We start from the raw sequence: 19,770 nt of genomic DNA on the forward strand, positions 1-19,770 counted from the left end.
AAAGTTTTTAAAATGTAAAAGTTCATAAAGTAAAAAAGTTACAGTAAACTAAGGTTAATTTATTATTAAAGAAAGAATAAGCTAGGCATAGTGGCTCACATCTGTAATCCCAGCACTTTGGGAGGCTGAGGTGAGCAGATCACTTGAGGTCAGGAGTTCAAGACCAGCCTGGACAACATGATGAAATCCTGTCTCTACCAAAAATACAAAAATTAGCCGGACATGGTGGCATGTATCTGTAATCCCAGCTACTCGGGAGGCTGAGGCAGGAGAATTGCTTGAACCCAGGAGGCAGAGGTTGCAGTAAGCCAAGATCATGCCACTGCACTCCAGCCTGTGCCACAAAGGGAGACTCCATCTCAAAAAATATATATAATAATAATTTTTATAAATTAAGAGTAGCCTAAGTATACAGTGTTTATAAAGTGTACAATAATTCCTAGGCCTTCGTATTCACTCACTCACTCACTCACTCACCCAGAGCAACTTCCAGTCCTACAAACTCCACTCATGGTGAGTACCCAATACACATGTACCATTTTTATCTTATAACATTTTTTTTCCTTTAGTACTGTGTTTTTTACCATACCTGCTCCAAGTTTAGATATACAAATACTTAGACTTGTGTTACAATTGCATATAGTATCCAGTACAGTAACATGCCATGTAGGCTTGGAGCCTAGGACCACCGGGTTGTCCATATAGTCTAGGTGTGCAGTAGACTATACCATCTAGGCTGTGTAAGTACACTCTATGATGTTCACACAATGATAAAATCACCTAACAACACATTTCTCAGAACACATTCCAGTCGTTCGGCAACACATGACTATATAACCTAAATGTTCCAGGCTCCACCTATAGGGTTAAAATTTTGGCCCACAAACACTAGCCCTCACAGGTGGGAGTTCCTGGATAGGTTACCCTTAGTTGGCCAAATCAATAGCATCATCTTTCTGGTGTCTCCCCTTTCCCCCTTTCTCCTTTCTCTTCTTTGTTTTTTTCTTTTTTTTTTTTTTTAGACGGAGTCTCGTTCTGTCACCCAGGCTGCAGTGCAGTGGCACGATCTTGGCTCACACCACTTCCCCGGTTCAAGCGATTCTCCTGCCTCAGCCACCCAAGTAGCTGAAACTACAGGTGCACGCCACCACGCCCAGCTAAATTTTGTAGTTTTAGTAGAGATGAGGTTTCACCATGTTGGCCAGGCTGGTCTTGAATGCCTGGCCTCAAGTGATTCACCCGCCTCCACCTCCCTATGTGGTGGGATTTACAGGCGTGAGCCACCACACCTGGCTTCTCTTCTTGTATCTCGTTAAGAGTCCCAGGAGCAGTGGCAGGGGAGGAAAGGGAAGGCTGGCACATCAATGGAGCTGCTGCCTTGCTGTCCCTCTCCCTCTGTACCTACTGCTGCTCTGCTCACCCAGGCTGACAGTGCACAAACCCCCCATGAACCTGGCATCCTACTCCGCTAGCCATCCAGCCACGACCCATCACTCTGGACAAGAGTTTCTACTCTACTCCTAAGCCAGATCAGTGATACAGCCAATTTGTCCTGTGTGAGTCTTGGTTTCCTCTTTTTTTAAAAGAGGGGCATGACCAAACATGCTCTAATATCCCTTTCAGATCTAACATCCTGTGATTCCATAAATGTTATTCTTCCTTAATATCCAATCTATTAATACAATGGGCTTGCACAGTCTGGGCCTTTCGTCCATGCTTTTCCGCTGTGGTGGATGCACTTCCCCATCTAAGCCATATTATGCAGATCAGATCATCACTCACAGCCAGGTTCATGTCCTGAAGCCTTTCTTCATCACCCTGGATCACTCCCTGCCTCCTCACCCTCATATGATCCATTGATCAACCACTCTCAGCATACAGAGTCCTCCTGGGATTGCAGCCTGGAGGCACATGCTGTGACCCTCCACAGACTGTAAACAACTTCAGGGAAGGAATTATGATTTATATTGAAGAAGCAACACGGTTGAAATGGAGAGAGGAGGAGAGACGGGTACAGCCGCATCACTCATACTGGGTTAGCAAATCTCCTCTCACTGGGAAATCAGGCTCTGATTCCCTGGGGCTGTTGGCCCAGTCAGCCACCACAACTTGAAAGATATATCCAGATACAGCCAGAGTCAACCTCAGGGCTGAATGACCAGGGGCTGCTGCCTTGAGTGATTTGGGCCCGAGGTGTCTCAAAAGTATGGTTCACTAACCACTGAAAATACCATTTCCTTCTGTACCCAGGGAACTCACTGACCACCAACCATTCACAAATAGTGACCAAGGCACTAGAAGGGCTCCCAGAAAGTGCCCTGGTAAGACTTGGAAGAGAAAGGGCACACCACAGTTGACTCTTACCTCATGCCAGAGAAGCGTATCTCACCTGGTGCCTCTTCAGAAGTTGGGTACTGGTCTGAAGGAGCAAGTGTCAGCTCACAGAAAAATATCAACTTTTTTTTGTCTATGACTGAGCCTAGGTATCAGAGACAGAACAAAATTCCATTTGTCAAGAAGTTTGCCACAGTCATAGAAAGCCAAGAAGGGACAATCCCTAATCCCTTGAGAGATCAGGTAATGGAACTGCTTATTCTACACAGTCCTCAAGTCCAGGGGCCTCTGATATACAGGTTCCCCATCAGGAAAGCTTATTGTTGGAGTCCTCATCAAGGGTAAGACCTGAGAGGCCAGGTGCAATGGCTCACACTTGTAATGCCAGCACTATGGGAGGCCAAGGTGGGAGGATTGCTTGAGCCCAGGAGTTCTAGACCAGCCTGGGGAACGTAGCGAGACGCCATCTCTAAAAAATAAAATTAGGCAAAGGCTGGGCGTGGTGGCTCACATCTGTAATTCTAGCACTTTGGGAGGCCAAGGTGGGCAAATCACTTGAGGTCAGGAGTTCGAGACCAGTCTGGCCAACATGGTGAAACCCTGTCTCTACTAAAAATTCAAAAATTAGCCTGGTGTGGTGGTGCACACCTGTAATCCCAGTTACTCAGGAGGCTAAGGCAGGAGAATTGCTTGAACCCGGGAGGTACAATTTGCAGTGAGCCGAGATAGCACCACTGCACTCCAGCCTAGGGGACAGAGGGAGACTCCAACTCAACAAAAAAAAAAAAAAAAAAAATTCGCCACCCATAGTGGTGCACACCTGAAGTCCTAGTTGCCTAGAAGGCTGAGTTGAGGCAGGAGGATCACCCAAACCCAAGAGTTCAAGGCTGCAGTAAGCTATGGTCATGCCACCGCACTCCAGCTTGGGCAACAGAGCAAAACCCTGCCTCAGGGGGAAAAAAAAAATCATCCTCCAGGTATGGGGATAAAAAATTAAAATTTAAAAAATAATAAGACCTGAGACCCAAAGTTTGGCTATGTGCCTGAGCCTAGAGTCCTTACCACATCTTATTTTCTCCTTTTCTCAGTGATCTTCCAATTAGCTCTGAAGAGAATTCCCTGATGGGACCAGGACTAGCTCCCCAAGTCCTCTAACAACCAAAGGAAACTATTTTACTTAACATCAATTCTAGTCATATTCCCAGAGACCTACATTAACAAAGCACATTCACTAATATGGTTAAAGAAAAAACTAGCAGGAAAGCAGCCCAGTAGGAGAAAGCAATACTAGAAAAAATTAAATCTCTCATTCTGAAGGCACAAGGTTAATATTTTTCAGTTTCTTGTTGATTCATTCAGCTATTTATTGAGCACTTACTATGTGCCAAGATATGAAAAGTCCTGAGAGCACAAAGATGAATGGGGCATGGGAGTGACCTTGAGGGATTTATAGGGCAGTCAAGGAGACAGAGAAGTAACTTGAAAAATGAAAGCACAAGAAATCACTTCTGTGTCCAAGGTCAACATGAGCAAAGTGCTGGAGGACCTCACAGGATGAAGTCCCTGGGTATCAGAAAAGTCAGGATGGAGGAAGTGACATTTCAGGTGAGTCTTAAAGGATAAGATCACACTACAAAGGTTTGGGATGGGGTGAGGAAGGACTTTGAAGGCAGAGGGAACAATGTGCCTGAGGATTCTAGATGTGAAAAATTTAAACTTGCCAGGTAATACAATGCAGGCACTCGAAAACACCAAAGAAGCTTGGCCTCCAGACTTAGCTCAAATCTCATCTCAGCTGGCTCAGGTTCCATTTTGAGCAGCTATTCTAGTGGAGTCAACAGGATACCAGGGCAGAATACCCGCAAGGGGCCTGTGAAATAGCTTAGACTGAGACTTCCCTCATGCTCAAAAGCCGGGTAGCTGTTGAACTAAGGGAAAGACAATGGACTCTACTCTAAATACAACCCCTTCATATATTTCGACTGTGGACAGCACAGCCTCAGTTAATATAAAATGTATGGGCCAGGAGTGGTGGTTCACGCCTGTAATCCCTGCATTTTGGGAGGCTGAGGCAGGTGGATCATTTGGCGTCAGGAGTTCGAGAACAGCCTGGCCAACACAGTGAAACCCCATCTCTACTAAAAATACAAAAATTAGCCAAGCGTGGTGGTGCATGCCTGTAATCCCAGCTACTCGGGAGGCTGAGGCAGGAGAATCATTTGAACATGGGAGGCGGAGGTTGCAGTGAGCTAAGAGCTGAGATTGTGCCGCTGCACTCCAGCCTGAGCGACAGAGGGAGACTCTGTCTCAAAAAAAAAAAGTATGAAATGTATGCGTAAACCTACATTTAAAAACTCATTCATGTAAAGTTGTATCAGGATTCAGATTCCTTCTGTGAGATATGGAAGTAGATCGTGGCAATGGATGAATTTATACTGAACCAGAGATGCTTTCCTTGCTAAAGCCAAGGGACGGGGCATTTCTTCTTAGGAGGGTCATTTCTTCCAGGCATCCTTTGCTTTTATGGGCTCCCTGCAGTGTGAGTTTGTCAGCACCTTCAATGTTTAGGTTATCCAGGAGATGTGGATCCCAGGAAAAAGTCTGTCACTATTCAAACTCTCATAAAACGGACTTGTAACTAGAGTCCATTTCATAAATTTCAGTGTGTAACAGCTCTGCTGCTAGGAAAGTAGGTTTCCAAGAAATTAGGAGGCAGTCATTTGGCACTGAAGAGAGGACCACCTGAACAAGGACCCCTTCTTCCTTAGCCCATGCCAGCAACTCAGCCCCCTAAATTTCTCAGGGAGCAATACTTCTTCAGTGCTCCACGTTGCCCTCTGCTGGGAGACAGCACAGACATCGGAAAGGGCCTGGGCCTCTTGGTCCATATAAACATGTCTGATTCCTGATTCTGCCATGACTGGCTCTGGGCCTTGGCCAATTCATCCCATCTTGCCAAGTCTCCACTCACTCATCTGCAAAACAGATGCTTCAGATTGTTGTGTGATTTAAATAAGGTAGGGGAAATGTTAGTAGTCTCCCTCATAGCAGACACTTGGATAAAAGACAGTCGTCATTTTTCCTTTTGTTTACGGCCACGCTTGTGACTAAGAAATACTGGATTTAAATCCAGAAGGTCTCAGTCTGCTTTCTAATTATGCTATTTTACATTCCTGGTGGAGATAAAAAGAGTGTTTTAGCACCTACCTTGTTTCAGACACTATGCTGGCTTTTTATGTAATTAGGGGTTCTTTTGCTCCAAAAACCATCCATCTGAGGTCACCAGACTGCCTGGGGGAAAAGGGGGATGAGACGGGAAGGGGAGAGTAAAGTGACTCATCCATTAGGATTCTATTTCCAATTCCCAAAACTGTTTCCCCAGGTTTTCCAGAGGTGATAGTTGGAACATACTGTAACACCAGCTAGTACCCAGTCCTCTTTTATTGTGTTAGAATTACCCAAGTTCTAAAGTTAGCAATGATCTAGAAACTGGGGGCAGAGCAGCTTTAGGGCTCTTATGAACAACCACTGTTGCCTGTTCAACCCTATAGCGTAGCAACTTTGCTTGGCTGCAACTTATAGCTGGAGACGTTCTCTCCACTTGAGCCAGTCCAGTCCAGCCTACAGAGCAGTCTCCCCATCCCTAGAAATCTAGGGAGAGGCCCTGACCCCCTCAAGGGCTGAGGAGGCAGGAGCATACCCAGATTAAGCAGGTTTTGGGGCTAATCAGACCTGACACAGACATTTACTAGCTACATGATCTTCCACAAATTTAACATCTGTAAGATGGGGGGATAACAGTCCCTGGGACGAGTAAATGATAAAAATGGGTGTAAACGGCTCAACGTGACACCAGGATCCTCTACAAGAATGAGCAAAAGTGAGTAGCAGTAGTTTCTCAAAACAACGTTGAGAGCCCGAGTTCTAGGTAACAGACAGGGATTTAACAACATCCAGGGCATGATATAGGGACATGTTTATTCCCCAGATGGGAAGTGCCCAAGAAGGGGTCAGACTGCCTTCCCTCCACATTCTCCATCTATCTCTTCTTCACAGCAGTCCTCCTCTGACTTGTGTGGTAATGGTTAATCACGTAAGGCTCAGTCTCATTACCTTACTGACACATCTCATATACTGTCTGATATTCTGGGACCAGGGCCCAAGGAAAACATATTTTTCTCTAATTCTGATCTCAATTCTTTCACCCTCGCTCTCCCTTTCCTTCCTTAGAGTATCTGTCACAGGCAAACCAGCCAAATAACTGGAAAACTTGTCTCAGGGAAGGGTGTGGGAAGACAAGGAATTTTGAATTTGGCATGTGTGCATTGATTTTGTCTGTTTCTAAGCTGTGTCAAGGGTAGGAAGGGAGTCTTTTCGTTTCAGTTGGGAGCCCTCACAGCTTTATGCATCTCCAGATTCTTAAAATTATTAATCAGAAATTGATTTGCTTCTTTTCCTGTTTGGTATCTTCTCAATAGTCAAAAGCACAGGGATTATTAGTCCTAGGAAAGCAACTGTGACTATGGATCTTTCTATTCTGTCCACAGCAACCTAGAAATAACAATTACAAGACATCCTACATTTAGAGAGAATAAAGTAAGAAAATTAAGCAAGTTTATTACTATTTTTTAGTTTAGCTTGATGTCCTGAGACACTTTTTCAGGATACTATGAATCCGGATTTTAAGGATAATAAAGCATTCATAAAGATTATTTATAGAGTTTGAAGTGTAATTATGGAAGTTTTAAGCCTGCCCCCTAAACCCGTAAGAAAGCATTTTCCGGCATAGGTGGCCACACACAAACACATACACACACAATTCCAGGCTAAGAAATACGTGTTATAACTAAGACGGTTAAAGCACTGAGGTATTCCTCCCTGGATTCAAGCTCATGGATTAACATATGAAAACATCATTTCCATCCTTTTCATTCACCATTTACATTCACAATCTATTTTTGTCTAGATATATAGATACCATTAAGGAACCACACAGGTCAAGTCACTCAGGTTTAATGATTCCATCATTTGGACACATAAACTTCTGTCCCATTTAAGTCTGCTCACTGTAGATAATCCAGGTCACCCAGCCTCCCATTAAGAAGATTTCATCAAAGTTTTCTGCACCCCAAACCCTCACAAAACAGACCTCTATGATGAAATCACAGAGAGACACATATTAGTCTAGTTAGTGGCCAAACATTGGTCTTTAGAGTCCAAAGACCTCTATAACCAGTAAGAGTAGATGAGAGAAAAGAAGGAACAGAGAAACTGAGTTTTCTGAGAACCCCCTTTCCAGACTGCCTGAAAAAGCTGCCTTTCCTTATAAGAGCATGATTAATCTACTTATGCCAAGACCCACTGGGCAGAAAGCACCCCAACCCAACTTTAGCTGATCTTTACGACTTCCCTGTGCCAGCTATAGCAATCTTTCAGAATTTTCTGCAGCAAGTTTTCCCCTTTTGCTGTCCCTACAAAAGCAGAAAAGCTAGGGGCCAATTCTGAACTAATTCCTTTTATCCAGGCAGGATGAATGTTCACCATTTGGACCCCTCTCTGTAAAAAGCTAGGACTTTATTTCTTAATGAAAGTTCAACACTGAAGAAAAGATAGCAAAGTCGTTGACTCACAATCTCAGGCCAACCTCACGCAGACAGGTTAAGGCAGGGATAGGCAAGAGAAGTCTATTTTAACCCTATCCAGGCCAAAAGCAGGTTACTCAGAAACACCCTAAGATCAAGCTGGTACTCAGGGCCCTCTCTAGGATGATCATAAGCAGTGTGATTGCGTAGGTCATTCCCAGGCACTAACTAGACTAAGCTTCCCAGTTCCTTCCAGAATAAACTCACTATTCCTTAGCCCTTGGGACTAGTGGATGATGTGGCACTATTTCAAACTTTCTGGTCCCTTTCCAGCCTGGCTTTATGTCCCCAGAGAATTGGGGCAGCAATGGACCAGACTCAGATTGTGATGAGAGGGAGAAAATAGCTGGGTTTTGTGCATTTCAGAGATTAACTGAACTCCCTTTGGAGTCACATTTACTCCTAGCTTTGTGCCAGGAGCATATTATTAAAACAAAACATCTTATTTTAAAACAGCCTTACCACTGTTCCAACTTTTGCACTTCTCAGTCCTAACCTCATCTTCTCCTCACATGCACACCATCAGAAGATACTGCCCCAGCACTTTCAGTTATCTCTAGGGCCTAAGGATAACGCAGCATTAATGGCATTTGGCAGAAAATCCCATCCCACATTAAAGACTCCTCCCAGCTCAACACAGTGAAGAAATAAATGATAATGAAAGAGAAGGGGCAGCAGAAACCAGAACCTGCCCTTTCCCACATAAAAGAGGCACAGAAATTCCAGGAGTTCGTGAAAACGGCATCATCTCTTGCCAGAAGGCCACCAGCTGGCACTGGCTGGGAGTCGCATTATCACTTGTTTCTCCTCCGGACTGAAGTGCAAGATAGTCAGTATGGCTGTGAGAGTCTGCTGGCGGCCCAGGGAGTCAGGTAAGGTTAGGAAGCGGTAGATGATGTTCTTGAGGTACTCCAGATTGGCTCCCTCTCTGCTCTGATCCCTGATGTTCTTTTCGATGTGGCTTTGCAGGGTTGCAACCTCCTCGCGATGCCGTTCGCCCTCCTCCAGCAGCCGATCCTGCAGCTGATGCACCTCGACCTCCAGCCTGTGCTTCTGCTTCCGCAGTGATGTGATCTCCACCTCCTTGCGGGCCAGCTGCTCAGCATACAGAAAGAAAGTGGGTTCATTGGCCGCTGCAAGTTGTAATGCTTGGGTCAGGCTATCAGAGGATGATGTGTCAGCTGGGTCCCCAGGACAACCACCACCCACAGGACTTCTGCGTCCTGGCAGCCCAGAGGCCAAGGCCACAGAACGCAGTTGCTCCAGTTCCAAGTCCTTCTCAGTGAGAACAGCCAGGGCACGATCCCGCTGCTTGTGCAGCTCCTCCTCCAGTTTCAGTGTGCGGTCCCTGAAGTCCAGCTGGCACCGCTCCAGCTCCTGCCGGTGGAGCTGCTGCAGCCGGGCCAGCTCCTGCTTCCAGTCTTCAGCCTCCTGCTGGTGTTGTTGCTCCAGCTCCTCGCAGGAGAGCCGCAGGGAGATATACTTCTCCTTCAGCTCTGCAAGCTGTTCCTGGGCTGCCTCTAGTTCCCTTCCCAGGTTACCATCTTTGGTATTCTTGCTTTTGAGGACGACCTGGGCCCTCATCTTGTACCTCTCAAACTCTTCCTTCAGCTGTTTCAGCTCCTGTTGGTAATAGAGTGCAGTAGCCTTCTCCCCATCAGCAGCCTCCGAGCTAGGCATTATCTCCAGGTCACAGAGCTTCTCCACATCCAGGGTCACCTGGCTTTTCCTGGCTGCAACCTGCAGCAACCTTTTCAGCCTCTCCATCTTATCCTTCAGGACATTGACATCCAGACTGGACTCCTCTCCATGGCTGTCTAAAGGGGACCTGCTGGAGGCTGCTAGAGCCAGTGTCTTGTTCTCCAGGTCCAGCTGCAGAATGCGCTCCTTCAGCTTCTGAATGGCCAGCTGGTCCTTCTGCTTGGCTTTCTCGTAGGTGCCTAGCAGCTCAGACACCTCGGATATTTGATTTTCCAGGGCTGCCACCCTCTGTTCTTCCACCTGAGATTGCTGACGGAGTTGATCCTCTGCAAGAGCTGTCTGGAAAACAAGGGAACAGACAAAAATGCATCCACAAAAGCCCCACAGCAAACTTCGAGAAACCAGTTTCTGGTTTCGAAGGAGAGGGGAGCAAAAGGGTCACAGGTTTGGGATGGCCTGGCAAGAATGTGAACTAGGGATTTTTCGGTTGCTTCAGGAGCTAACAAAAGTTCCTATTACCTGCTTGGGTTCTGTAAAACACATATACCGAACAATATTAAGCACCTTGGTATATCTGCTATTGTTCTGCTTTCCACCTAACTCACATGTAATGTGTGTTACTGTTGTTTTTCTGGTGCTTCCTCAAATCCTATTAAGAAATCATACAACATTCTTTTCCTTATCCAATATTCCTGGAAGTTCAAAACTGAGCCGGATTTCCCTCTCCACATTGAAAGGAGGCACCCTTTCAATACCTGTTCTGGTATAGCACTTCTCCAAAACAGGTAAATCTTGAGTAAAGGCAATGACAAGAGGTTACTTCTGAGAAAATCCCCTTTGCCTTCAGCCACCCTCCCTAGAAGCACATACCAACAGAACCTTTGGACACACTACCTTTTACTGGACACACTACCTTTTACTGTACAGATGCTGCTATACTGCTTCATAGACCACAGCTGGTAAGATGCCAATGCCCAGAAGTGCAGAGCTGTCTGGCTTCAACCCAGCCTCCACTGAGAAGCTCCACATCCTCCTGGAAGCACACACGTCAACACCACATAGAACAGGACTTCCCAGGTTCTCTAGTGGAACTTCTCAGGCAGCATCAAAAATGACACTGTAGACACTTAGCTCTAACTAGCAAAGGAGGAAAAAAACCCTGATAGTTCTCACTTCAGGTCAATGACTGATGTTTGAAAAAGATGTGGATAATTACCTTTCTCATTTCCTGCTGTAACTGAGCCTGGAAATGGCTCTTAAGGCGGGCAGCCTCTTCCTGAAGTTCTTGCAGCCGGGGGTCTGGCTGATTCTTCTCATCTCGAATGACCTGCAGTTCACTTTTCAGCTCCTCCACCTCACGGGTCAGCTGCTTGGTCTGCAGTTCAAATCCTTCCATCTGTTCAGCTGCATATGCTCGTCCTGCTAGGGCTTCTCGCGTCTCTTCTAACCTAAGCTCCAAGTCCTGGCGCTGGGTCCTCTCCTCCTGCAGCAGCTTCTGGAGCTCACGCAGCATCAAGGCATGGTTACTCTGCTCTTGGGCCCGATCATGCTGCTGTGTGATAAGCCGGGCTTTGGTTTCTGCTATTTGCTCCTGCAGCCCCTTCAATTCTCCCTCCAGGCGGGCCCTCTCCTCCTCCGCCTTGTTACTGGCATCCTCTAAGTCCTGTTTCATCTTCTTCTTGTCAGCCAGGTAAGAAGCCTCCATGCGGGACTTCTCCTGAGTGACTGTGGCCAAAGAACTAGTCAAAGTAGCCAACTGAGTCTTCAGTTGGTGCAGTCTTTTGTCCACCTCCCCAACTGCAAATGGCCCATCCCCACTGCTACTGCTAACGCCACTTTCGGACCCACTGGCCTCTTCGGACTTTGGAGGTGGTGGTCCCCGGGCCGGTCTGTCATCTTCTACCCCAAACTCACCCTTGGTGCTGGTGAGACTGGCCGCAGTATCCAAGCTAGTGGCGGTCCCAGTGCTATCCTCGCTGTGAGTGGAGCACCGGTCATCCACAGAGTCAGGAAATGTGAGGCCTGGAAGCTGGACACCTACGAGGCCCACATCTGCCTCGTGGGATACCGACAGCACCTTGATGCTGGCCTCTAGCGCCTCTTTCTCCTTCAGTAGGCTTTTATAGGCACGGACCACATCCTTGAGCCGTGCCTGATACTGGAGAAGCTGCTTCTTCTGCGTCTCTATAGTCTCCAGCAAGTCTTTCTTGCTCGGGCCGCCTCCGAAATTCATCCCAAACTTCTCCATGGAGATTCTGAACGGATTGCCCCACGTCAGCTTTCCGGCAGAACGGGAGAGGGCCGCGAAGACGCAGAGGGGGGCTTAAAGAAAGAGCTAGCGGACTCTCCGGCGGCGGGCCGCACACCTACTCCACCCAGTTATCCCGGACCTAATGCGGATCGGCGGGACGGACTGGAGAAAGCGGCCGCCGGGTCCCAGGCCCAGAGGGCTGGGGCGGATTCTATCCCGGAGGCGGAGCGACACTGGCACCAGAGGCGCGCGCACTGCCAGGGCTCGTCAGCGCTGGCCGAGAAGCCGCTCCGCACTCTCCGCTCGTCTGGGCCACAGCAGCCCGGGCCGGCCCCCTCGGCCCACGTCGGCCAGAGGCTTACGCTTACCCATCACGACTTCCTAACTACATCTGCCGACAACGGCGCTTCCGTGTCCGCTGGAAGTGACGTCAGCGATGCGCCGCAGGCTCCGCCCCCAGTGGGCGGGAGGTAGGCGGGGCCACATCGGCCTGTTGAGAATGTGCAGTGGGGCCGCGAGCGGCAAAGAACAGGTTTGGGAAGGGTGAAGCCAGCAAAGTCGAAGACACCAGAGTGGTACTGTGGGCGCCCAAGCTTGACCTCGGGCTACGATCAGCGAGCGACAGAGGGCAACGTCGCACTGCATTCTTAACAAACACCCAGGTGAACCACACATCCAACGATTTGGGAGCTCAGGACCCATATCCCTAAAAGGCAACAATTAAGACTCCCATTTAGACCACGAAAACTGCACTCCTCTCTAGCACAGTGCTTAGTACCTAGTAGGCATACAGCGTAATAGTACCCTTCCTTAGTTCTGCCGAGTTGATTCAACAAATATTTATGGAGGGCACTCTATAGCCATGTCTATCCTGAGTGCCAGCTATATACCAGGAGCTCACAAGAGTTTTGCTATTTAGTCTTTACAATAATTCTTGTAAGCACTATACTCATTAGCAATATTTTACAGATATGAAAACACGAGGCAGAAAGGTTATACGTAACATGCCCAAGGTCACACAGCTAGTAAGTTTAGGAGTTCTATCCTAATCAGTCTGATTCTCAACATATCACGTGCTGTGCTAGATGGTAACACCATTAAGAGACACAACCTTGCCCTCAGGGAGCTCACAATCTAGTGAGGAACCAGATATACAAATATGTCCTGCTATCACACCAGTATGTCTGAGTATATTCAAAGTGGCATGAAAGTTAAGAGGAAAGAGGCCTGTCTAGGTGAGGCATAGAAGGCTCTTGGGAATAATACTTCGGGATTTTAAGAATGAGTCCTGATTGTCCACCTAACCAGAGATCAGGGAAACTAGCATTCCAGGTAGGTGCAAAAAATGCAAAGACCTGTAGGGTATCAGAGTTTGACTCACCCAGAAAGCATTCAGTAGCTTAGGGTATGTGAAGGAGATGACAACAGAGGGGCTGGCACAATAGGTAGGGGCTCAACTTACAGCATTTAAATTTTATCTTGGGTTATAGTAAGGCCCTAAATGGATTTTAATCTGAACAGTGGGATGTCATCAAGACTTGTATGACATGTTGGAGGGAACAAGGGGCAAGGAGACCTCTGAGGAGACTCAGTCATGGGGGAAGAGAAGGTAGTGACAACAGAGATGGAAACAAAGAGGCTGATAAAAGAGCTAAATGTAGAATTGATCTAACTTGGTGAACACTAGTTCTGTTATTATATTGGAACTCTCTAAAATGTACTCTTCAGCCTCATAAAAGCCTTCTTAGGGATGCAAATCTATGACTGAAGGAAAAAGGAAAGTCATGCACTCACTCCTATCTGTTTCCCAGTCTGTCCTTGGTATAGACTTTGCAGTTCAGGATGGGGCAGGACCTGGAGGTCTGTTCAGACCCTGTTTCTCAGTGGCCCAAATAACATCAAGCTGTATTATACATAACACTCAGTCACATTATCTCATCATTTTAATATTCACCATAACCCCTCAAGTCTCCTTTTATAGATGACGAAATAACAGAAGAGTTATGAGGAGTGTTGAAGCCAAATCCTCAAGAAATGGCAGAATTAAGATTTGAACTAAAGCCTGAAACCACGTGCTGGCATGTGGTGGGTGCTCAGTAAATATCTGCTGAAAAAGCAAATGAATGAGTGAAGGTTTTTTAATTCCCAGCTCAGTTTACCTCGAGTCCATAAACAATTGATCCTAGAAGCCCACTGGGAACCCAGAGTAGGCATAACACCTGCCCTTGCTCCATTGAGAATCTATCAGTCCAGTTCAACTGAACGAGCATTTGTTAGGCCTATATTAAATGCATGGCATTGAGCCAGTCTCCACCGCAGAATTTCATCCCTATTTTGCTATTCTCCTCTCAGATGCTAAAATGAGGCAGGGAAATGACATGTGAAGCTCTTTGGGTCTAGGGAGTCAAGATCCTCACAAAATCCTGAATGGGTGTGCAAGAATAAGCCAGGTCCACCAGTCTGTGGCAAAATGAGGAACTTCAGCAAAGCGGCCAGCGCCTGGACTGAGAGGCGGGGCCCGCAGGGCGATCTAAGCGAAGGTGGACTTCAACAGCCCAGGAGTGGGTCTGCGACCACACCGCCCAAGGCCGGGAATCTTACACTGGTTCCGCTGATTGGGAATTACGAAGTAGGCGTTTTGAGGAACCATGGAAGCTAGCTAGCACTTGGGCACCTACCCCTACCTCCGGCGCACTCCACACGACCACCTCCTACGCGCAAGACCCTCAGTGGAAGATGAGGCGGTAAAGGGAGGACCAAGACCCCTAAGCGCATCTTCCGCTCCCCAAAGGAGAGTGCTGCGCACGTTCAGTGCTACTGGTTCCCAAAAGCTAAAACCGGAGCCCTAGCGGCCTGGACGCCACAAACCAAAGCCCAGCGGCCGGCCACTGAAAATGGGGGCAGAGGCCGATGCGGAGCGATGAAGCCTTTCCTCAGCCGCGCTCGGGCTGCCGGTTTGGCGGCCACAGGCCTGACAGGCACGTTGGAGACCCAGACCCGTTCCCAAATAAGAGCGGCGCGGGACCCAGGCCAGAGGCAGCTACTCGCGGAGCCTCGGCTTCCCCAGGAGCCAGACCCGGGGTGGGGCGGGGCCCAGAGCCGGGGGCGGGGCCCGGGTGGGGGCGGGCCCGCGGTGACGTCGGGAGGGCAGCGACGCGCGGGGGCGGTGGCGGAGCCTCCTCCTGCTGCTGCTGCGCCCCATCCCCCCGCGGCCGGCCAGTTCCAGCCCGCACCCCGCGTCGGTGCCCGCGCCCCCTCCCCGGGCCCCGCCATGGGCCTCACCGTGTCCGCGCTCTTTTCGCGGATCTTCGGGAAGAAGCAGATGCGGATTCTCATGGGTGAGGCAGATCGAGCGCGCGGCCCGGACCGGGGCGCCGGCCCCGGCGCAGCCCTTCCGCCCCCGCGTCCCTCCAGCCCCGCTCACCTGGGTCTCTGGCCCCGAGTCACCCACCTCCTAACGCCCCGGGGCCTCAGCTCTCGGGCGGGTCCCGGTCTGCAGCGCCGACCCCGGGGCCTGACACCCGGAGCTGCGGGCCTGGGTGGGGTGAAGCTCCCTCCGCCCCTGCCCGGCTGATAAGAAGGGAGGATTCCGCCCTTGGAGACGACTTTTAAAAGGAGCGCGGCCTACCCCCCGTGCCCCTTGCATCCCAGCCCTTTCCCGCGCCGCGCCCTCTTTGGAGTTGGCTCACGCCACCCAACTGCCCTCCAGGCCCCGAAGGTAGATAACGACGCGCACCTGGAGGCGCTCCCGCTCTCCGCCCCCGTCACCATCAGCTGTTGTGGCCTCTCATTTTCCCTGGTCTCTAGGGGGCTCCCTCGCTCCCATCTCCATCCCTGTGCCCCTCTCCGTTGCAGTTGGCTTGGATGCGGCTGGCAAGACCACAATCCTGTACAAACTGAAGTTGGGGGAGATTGTCACCACCATCCCAACCATAGGTGAGCCCGGGGACGAAGCAGGGAGCGGGAGCGCCGCGGCGGGCCCTCTCGGGGTCTGCTCCCAGTTCTGCCACTTTTCTGGAGCTGACCCTGACACCAGATACGGCTATTTGAGAAGTGGGTCAGGGTATCTCTACGTGGATACCGGAGGCGGGGTGGATGTGACCTAGCCCCGCCCTGTTGACCGGCAGTTCTGGGGTTCTGTTCCCCTGGGCCTTGATCATTGCCTTCTGGTTTTGTGTCCCTGCTGAGATCTAAGTAGTTTCAGTGAGTTCCTTCCTTTCAGGAGTTTTTCTCATATTTTTTTTTCCCAATTATCTGCAGGCTTCAATGTAGAAACAGTGGAATATAAGAACATCTGTTTCACAGTCTGGGACGTGGGAGGCCAGGACAAGATTCGGCCTCTGTGGCGGCACTACTTCCAGAACACTCAGGTGGAGTGTTGGGAGGGGACTCTCTAACCCCACGGGAAAAGGTGTTAGGGGTGGGAGAACAGAATTGTTGGCCTGGGCTGGGCCCCCAGGCCAAGGAGAAAACCCTTCCCCGCTTCTACCCGCTCTGTTTGGCTACCCTCTACTCACTCTTCAGAACTCACCTTAGTCTTCACCAGCTTGAACTTCTCTTTAGAAGCAGGATTCTGGGGCCAGGCTGCCTGATTTAGCCCTCATCACATGTCTTTATTTCCTTGCACTTCTTTAGATAAACTACTTCTTCTTTGCGGTGGGGTCTCTAGTTTGTGCTGGGACTTCTGTAGAGCTTCTATGGAGTTCTGTAAACTTCTGTAGCGTTAACTAGATGAGAAGGATTAACACAATTACAGACGGCAAGAGAAGAGAAAGGGCCACACTACAGTATGTCCCAGGCAGGAGTGATTGCTTCTCCTTTCTTCCTTCTTGCCCAGGGCCTCATCTTTGTGGTGGACAGTAATGACCGGGAGCGGGTCCAAGAATCTGCTGATGAACTCCAGAAGATGGTAAGTACCCAGAGCCCTGGGAACTGAACCCTCAGGTTGGGGACAGAGTGATCTCTCTAGTGCTATAGAAGTCAGGGAGCCCCCAACAAGCATTGAAGACCAGAAATATAAGTTTTTCTTTATGGACAGATACATTGTGTATCTCACCCTGTTTTGGATGGGACTGACTTTTTCTGTGCATTCTCATGTCTTTTTTTTTTTTTTTTTTTTTTTTTGAGATGGTGTTTTGCTCTTGTTGCCCAGGCTGGAGTGCAAAGGCACAATCTCGGCTCACTGCAACCTCTTCCTCCCGGGTTCAAGCGATTCTCCTGCCTCAGCTTCCTGAGTAGCTGGGATTACGGGCGCCTTCTGCCATGCCCAGCTAATTTTTGTATTTTTAGCAGAGATGGGGTTTCACCATGTTGGCCGGGCTGGTCTCGAACTCCCGACCTCAGGTGATCCACCTGCCCCAGCCTCCCAAAGTGCTGGGATTACAGGCATGAGCCACTGCGCCCAGCTGCATTCTCATGTCTTTACATCTGAGTCTGAGAAGTTGCAGGGGAAATGGGACTTATATGTGGTAGAGAGAAACATTTTACATTCTTGCCTTTTCCATTTGGAAATGTTGTCATTTTGCCTAGGCAAGTACTCAAATTAGGAAAAGGTCTTTCTTTTCTGGACTTATGGCTCAGGTCACCTCAAGCTCATTTACAACTATGTCTTGTCTTCAGTGGCAGACTACACAATATTTTTTTTTCCAATCAAGATCCTAGGAGGTAGAAAGGGAATTCCCCACACAGTAAAGACGACGCAGCCTGGGTCCCACCTTCTCTTCTCCCCTCTCAGCTGCAGGAGGACGAGCTGCGGGATGCAGTGCTGCTGGTATTTGCCAACAAGCAAGACATGCCCAACGCCATGCCCGTGAGCGAGCTGACTGACAAGCTGGGGCTACAGCACTTGCGCAGCCGCACGGTAAGAGTCCTGCCCACCTGGTGCTGAATCCTGCCTCTTTAGGGAGGCCACAGGCTGGGACAGGGATATAAAGGCCCTTTTGTTCCTGGTTGCTGACCTCTTTCTTTCCTTTTCCCCACAGTGGTATGTCCAGGCCACCTGTGCCACCCAAGGCACAGGTCTCTATGATGGTCTGGACTGGCTGTCCCACGAGCTGTCAAAGCGCTAACCAGCCAGGGGCAGGCCCCTGATGCCCGGAAGCTCCTGCGTGCATCCCCGGGATGACCAGACTCCCGGACTCCTCAGGCAGTGCCCTTTCCTCCCACTCTTCCTCCCCCACAGCCACAGGCCTCTGCTCCTGCTCCTGCCTGCATGTTCTCTCTGTTGTTGGAGCCTGGAGCCTTGCTCTCTGGGCACAGAGGGGTCCACTCTCCTGCCTGCTGGGACCTATGGAAGGGGCTTCCTGGCCAAGGCCCCCTCTTCCAGAGGAGGAGCAGGGATCTGGGTTTCCTTTTTTTTCTGTTTTGGGTGTACTCTAGGGGCCAGGTTGGGGGGGAAGGTGAGGGTTCCGGGTGGTGCTATAATGTGGCACTGGATCTTGAGTAATAAATTTGCTGTGGTTTGTACACGGTGTTGTCTATAGCCTGCAACGGGGAGGCTGGGTTACTGGGTACCAAGAGACAACATGGGAGAGGATCAAAGCAGCGAAGGCTGCAGGGCAACCCCACCCACACATACCTTCAGCTCAGCTTCTCCCTCCTTATTGGGCTGGAAATACTGTAGGGTTTCCAGTGGTGGAAGTCTCATTCCTTCCCAGCTCCAAGGACCCTTTGCTGAAGATTACAGGATCTCCCTTCATAGTTCCATGAACCACGTAACTCTTCCCATCATTCTCGTAGCTACTTAGAGCAGTTCTTAATGTTTGCCTTGCACATTAAAATTAAAGGGGGAGAGAATGTGCGTTAATAATGTGAATCCTGAGGTACGTTTCAGAAAATGTGATTCGTCAGGACTAGTCTCATGCCCAACAATATGAATCTTTAAAATTACCCAGGGGAGGCCAGGCGCGGTGGCTCACGCCTGTAATCCCAGCACTGGGAGGCTGAGGCAGGTAGATCACGAGGTCAGAAGATTGAGACCACAGTGAAACCCCGTCTCTATTAAAAAAAAAAATACAAAAAATTAGCCGGGCGCGGTGGTGGGTGCCTGTAGTCCCAGCTACTCGAGAGGTTGTGAACCCGGGAGGCAGAGCTTGCAGTGAGTTGAGATTGCACCACTGCACTCCAGGGTGACAGCGCAAGACTCTGTCTCAAAAAAATAAAAAATAAAATTACCCAGAGGATTCTGCCACTAATAGTCTATTATCCTTATTTTATAAAACATGGGTGGAGTCTGGGGCTTGTAGTTCCTTGCTGCTCGCCACTGAGACTCTTGCTACCTGGGAAGACCCCACCTATGGGGAATAGGAAAGCAGGTGTAAGGAACCAGAGGTGGCTGGGCACTGTGGCTCATGCCTGTAATTCTAGCACTTTGGGAGGCTGAGGCAGGAGGATTGCTTGATCCCAGAAGTTAAAGACCAGCCTGGGCAACAGGGCAAGATCCCATCTCTACAAAAAAAAATAAAAAAATACGTGGTCGTGGAGGTGCACACCTGTGGTCCCAGCACCTCAGGAGGCTGAGGCAGGAGGATCACTTGAGCTTGGGAGATCAAGGCTGTGGTCAACTGAGATGCACTCCAACCTAGCTAGCAGAGCAAGACCCCGTCTCAAAAAAAGGAACCAGGAGAGTGGCCTATTCTCCAAGTGTGATTGACTGCCCATTTTTCCTTGGATCCTAGCCAGGCTTAGGCAGAACTCACCATCACTTCTTTTTGCCTTTCTTTTTCTTTCATGTCACTTTTTCCTTCATGTCACTTTTTCCAGGTTCTGAGCTGGGTTTTCTCCTCAAGCTTTGCAGGAAGTGAGTCCAAGAGACTATAACTCGGAGATTCTTTGAAGGGGAAA

General features: G+C 49.2%; 2 protein-coding genes across 3 annotated transcripts; one reads left to right on the forward strand and one right to left on the reverse strand.

The window, feature by feature from the left end:
• Positions 1 to 7,331: 7,331 nt before the first annotated feature.
• GCC1 (GRIP and coiled-coil domain containing 1) lies at positions 7,332 to 12,342 on the reverse strand. The gene is made up of 2 exons (XM_025378657.1): positions 10,894 to 12,342; positions 7,332 to 10,016 (listed from the first exon to the last, which is right to left on the reverse strand). Exons 1-2 carry the CDS (start codon positions 11,923 to 11,925, stop codon positions 8,721 to 8,723), a joined length of 2,328 nt encoding a protein of 775 aa, XP_025234442.1. The 5' UTR covers positions 11,926 to 12,342; the 3' UTR covers positions 7,332 to 8,720.
• Positions 12,343 to 15,057: 2,715 nt separating this feature from the next.
• ARF5 (ADP ribosylation factor 5) lies at positions 15,058 to 18,393 on the forward strand. 2 transcript variants are annotated; one of them, XM_025378661.1, is made up of 6 exons: positions 15,058 to 15,266; positions 15,784 to 15,864; positions 16,189 to 16,298; positions 16,766 to 16,837; positions 17,663 to 17,788; positions 17,910 to 18,393. In XM_025378661.1, the coding sequence occupies exons 1-6, from the start codon at positions 15,200 to 15,202 to the stop codon at positions 17,994 to 17,996; spliced, it is 543 nt and encodes a 180-aa protein (XP_025234446.1). In that variant the 5' UTR covers positions 15,058 to 15,199; the 3' UTR covers positions 17,997 to 18,393. The 2 variants fall into 2 exon arrangements, with proteins under 2 accessions (XP_025234446.1, XP_025234447.1); XM_025378662.1 differs by having other exon boundaries at positions 15,063 to 15,266; positions 17,669 to 17,788.
• Positions 18,394 to 19,770: the final 1,377 nt, after the last annotated feature.

Source organism: Theropithecus gelada, chromosome 3 (assembly GCF_003255815.1).
Source record: "Theropithecus gelada isolate Dixy chromosome 3, Tgel_1.0, whole genome shotgun sequence".
In the NCBI taxonomy this organism is placed as follows: domain Eukaryota; kingdom Metazoa; phylum Chordata; class Mammalia; order Primates; family Cercopithecidae; genus Theropithecus; species Theropithecus gelada.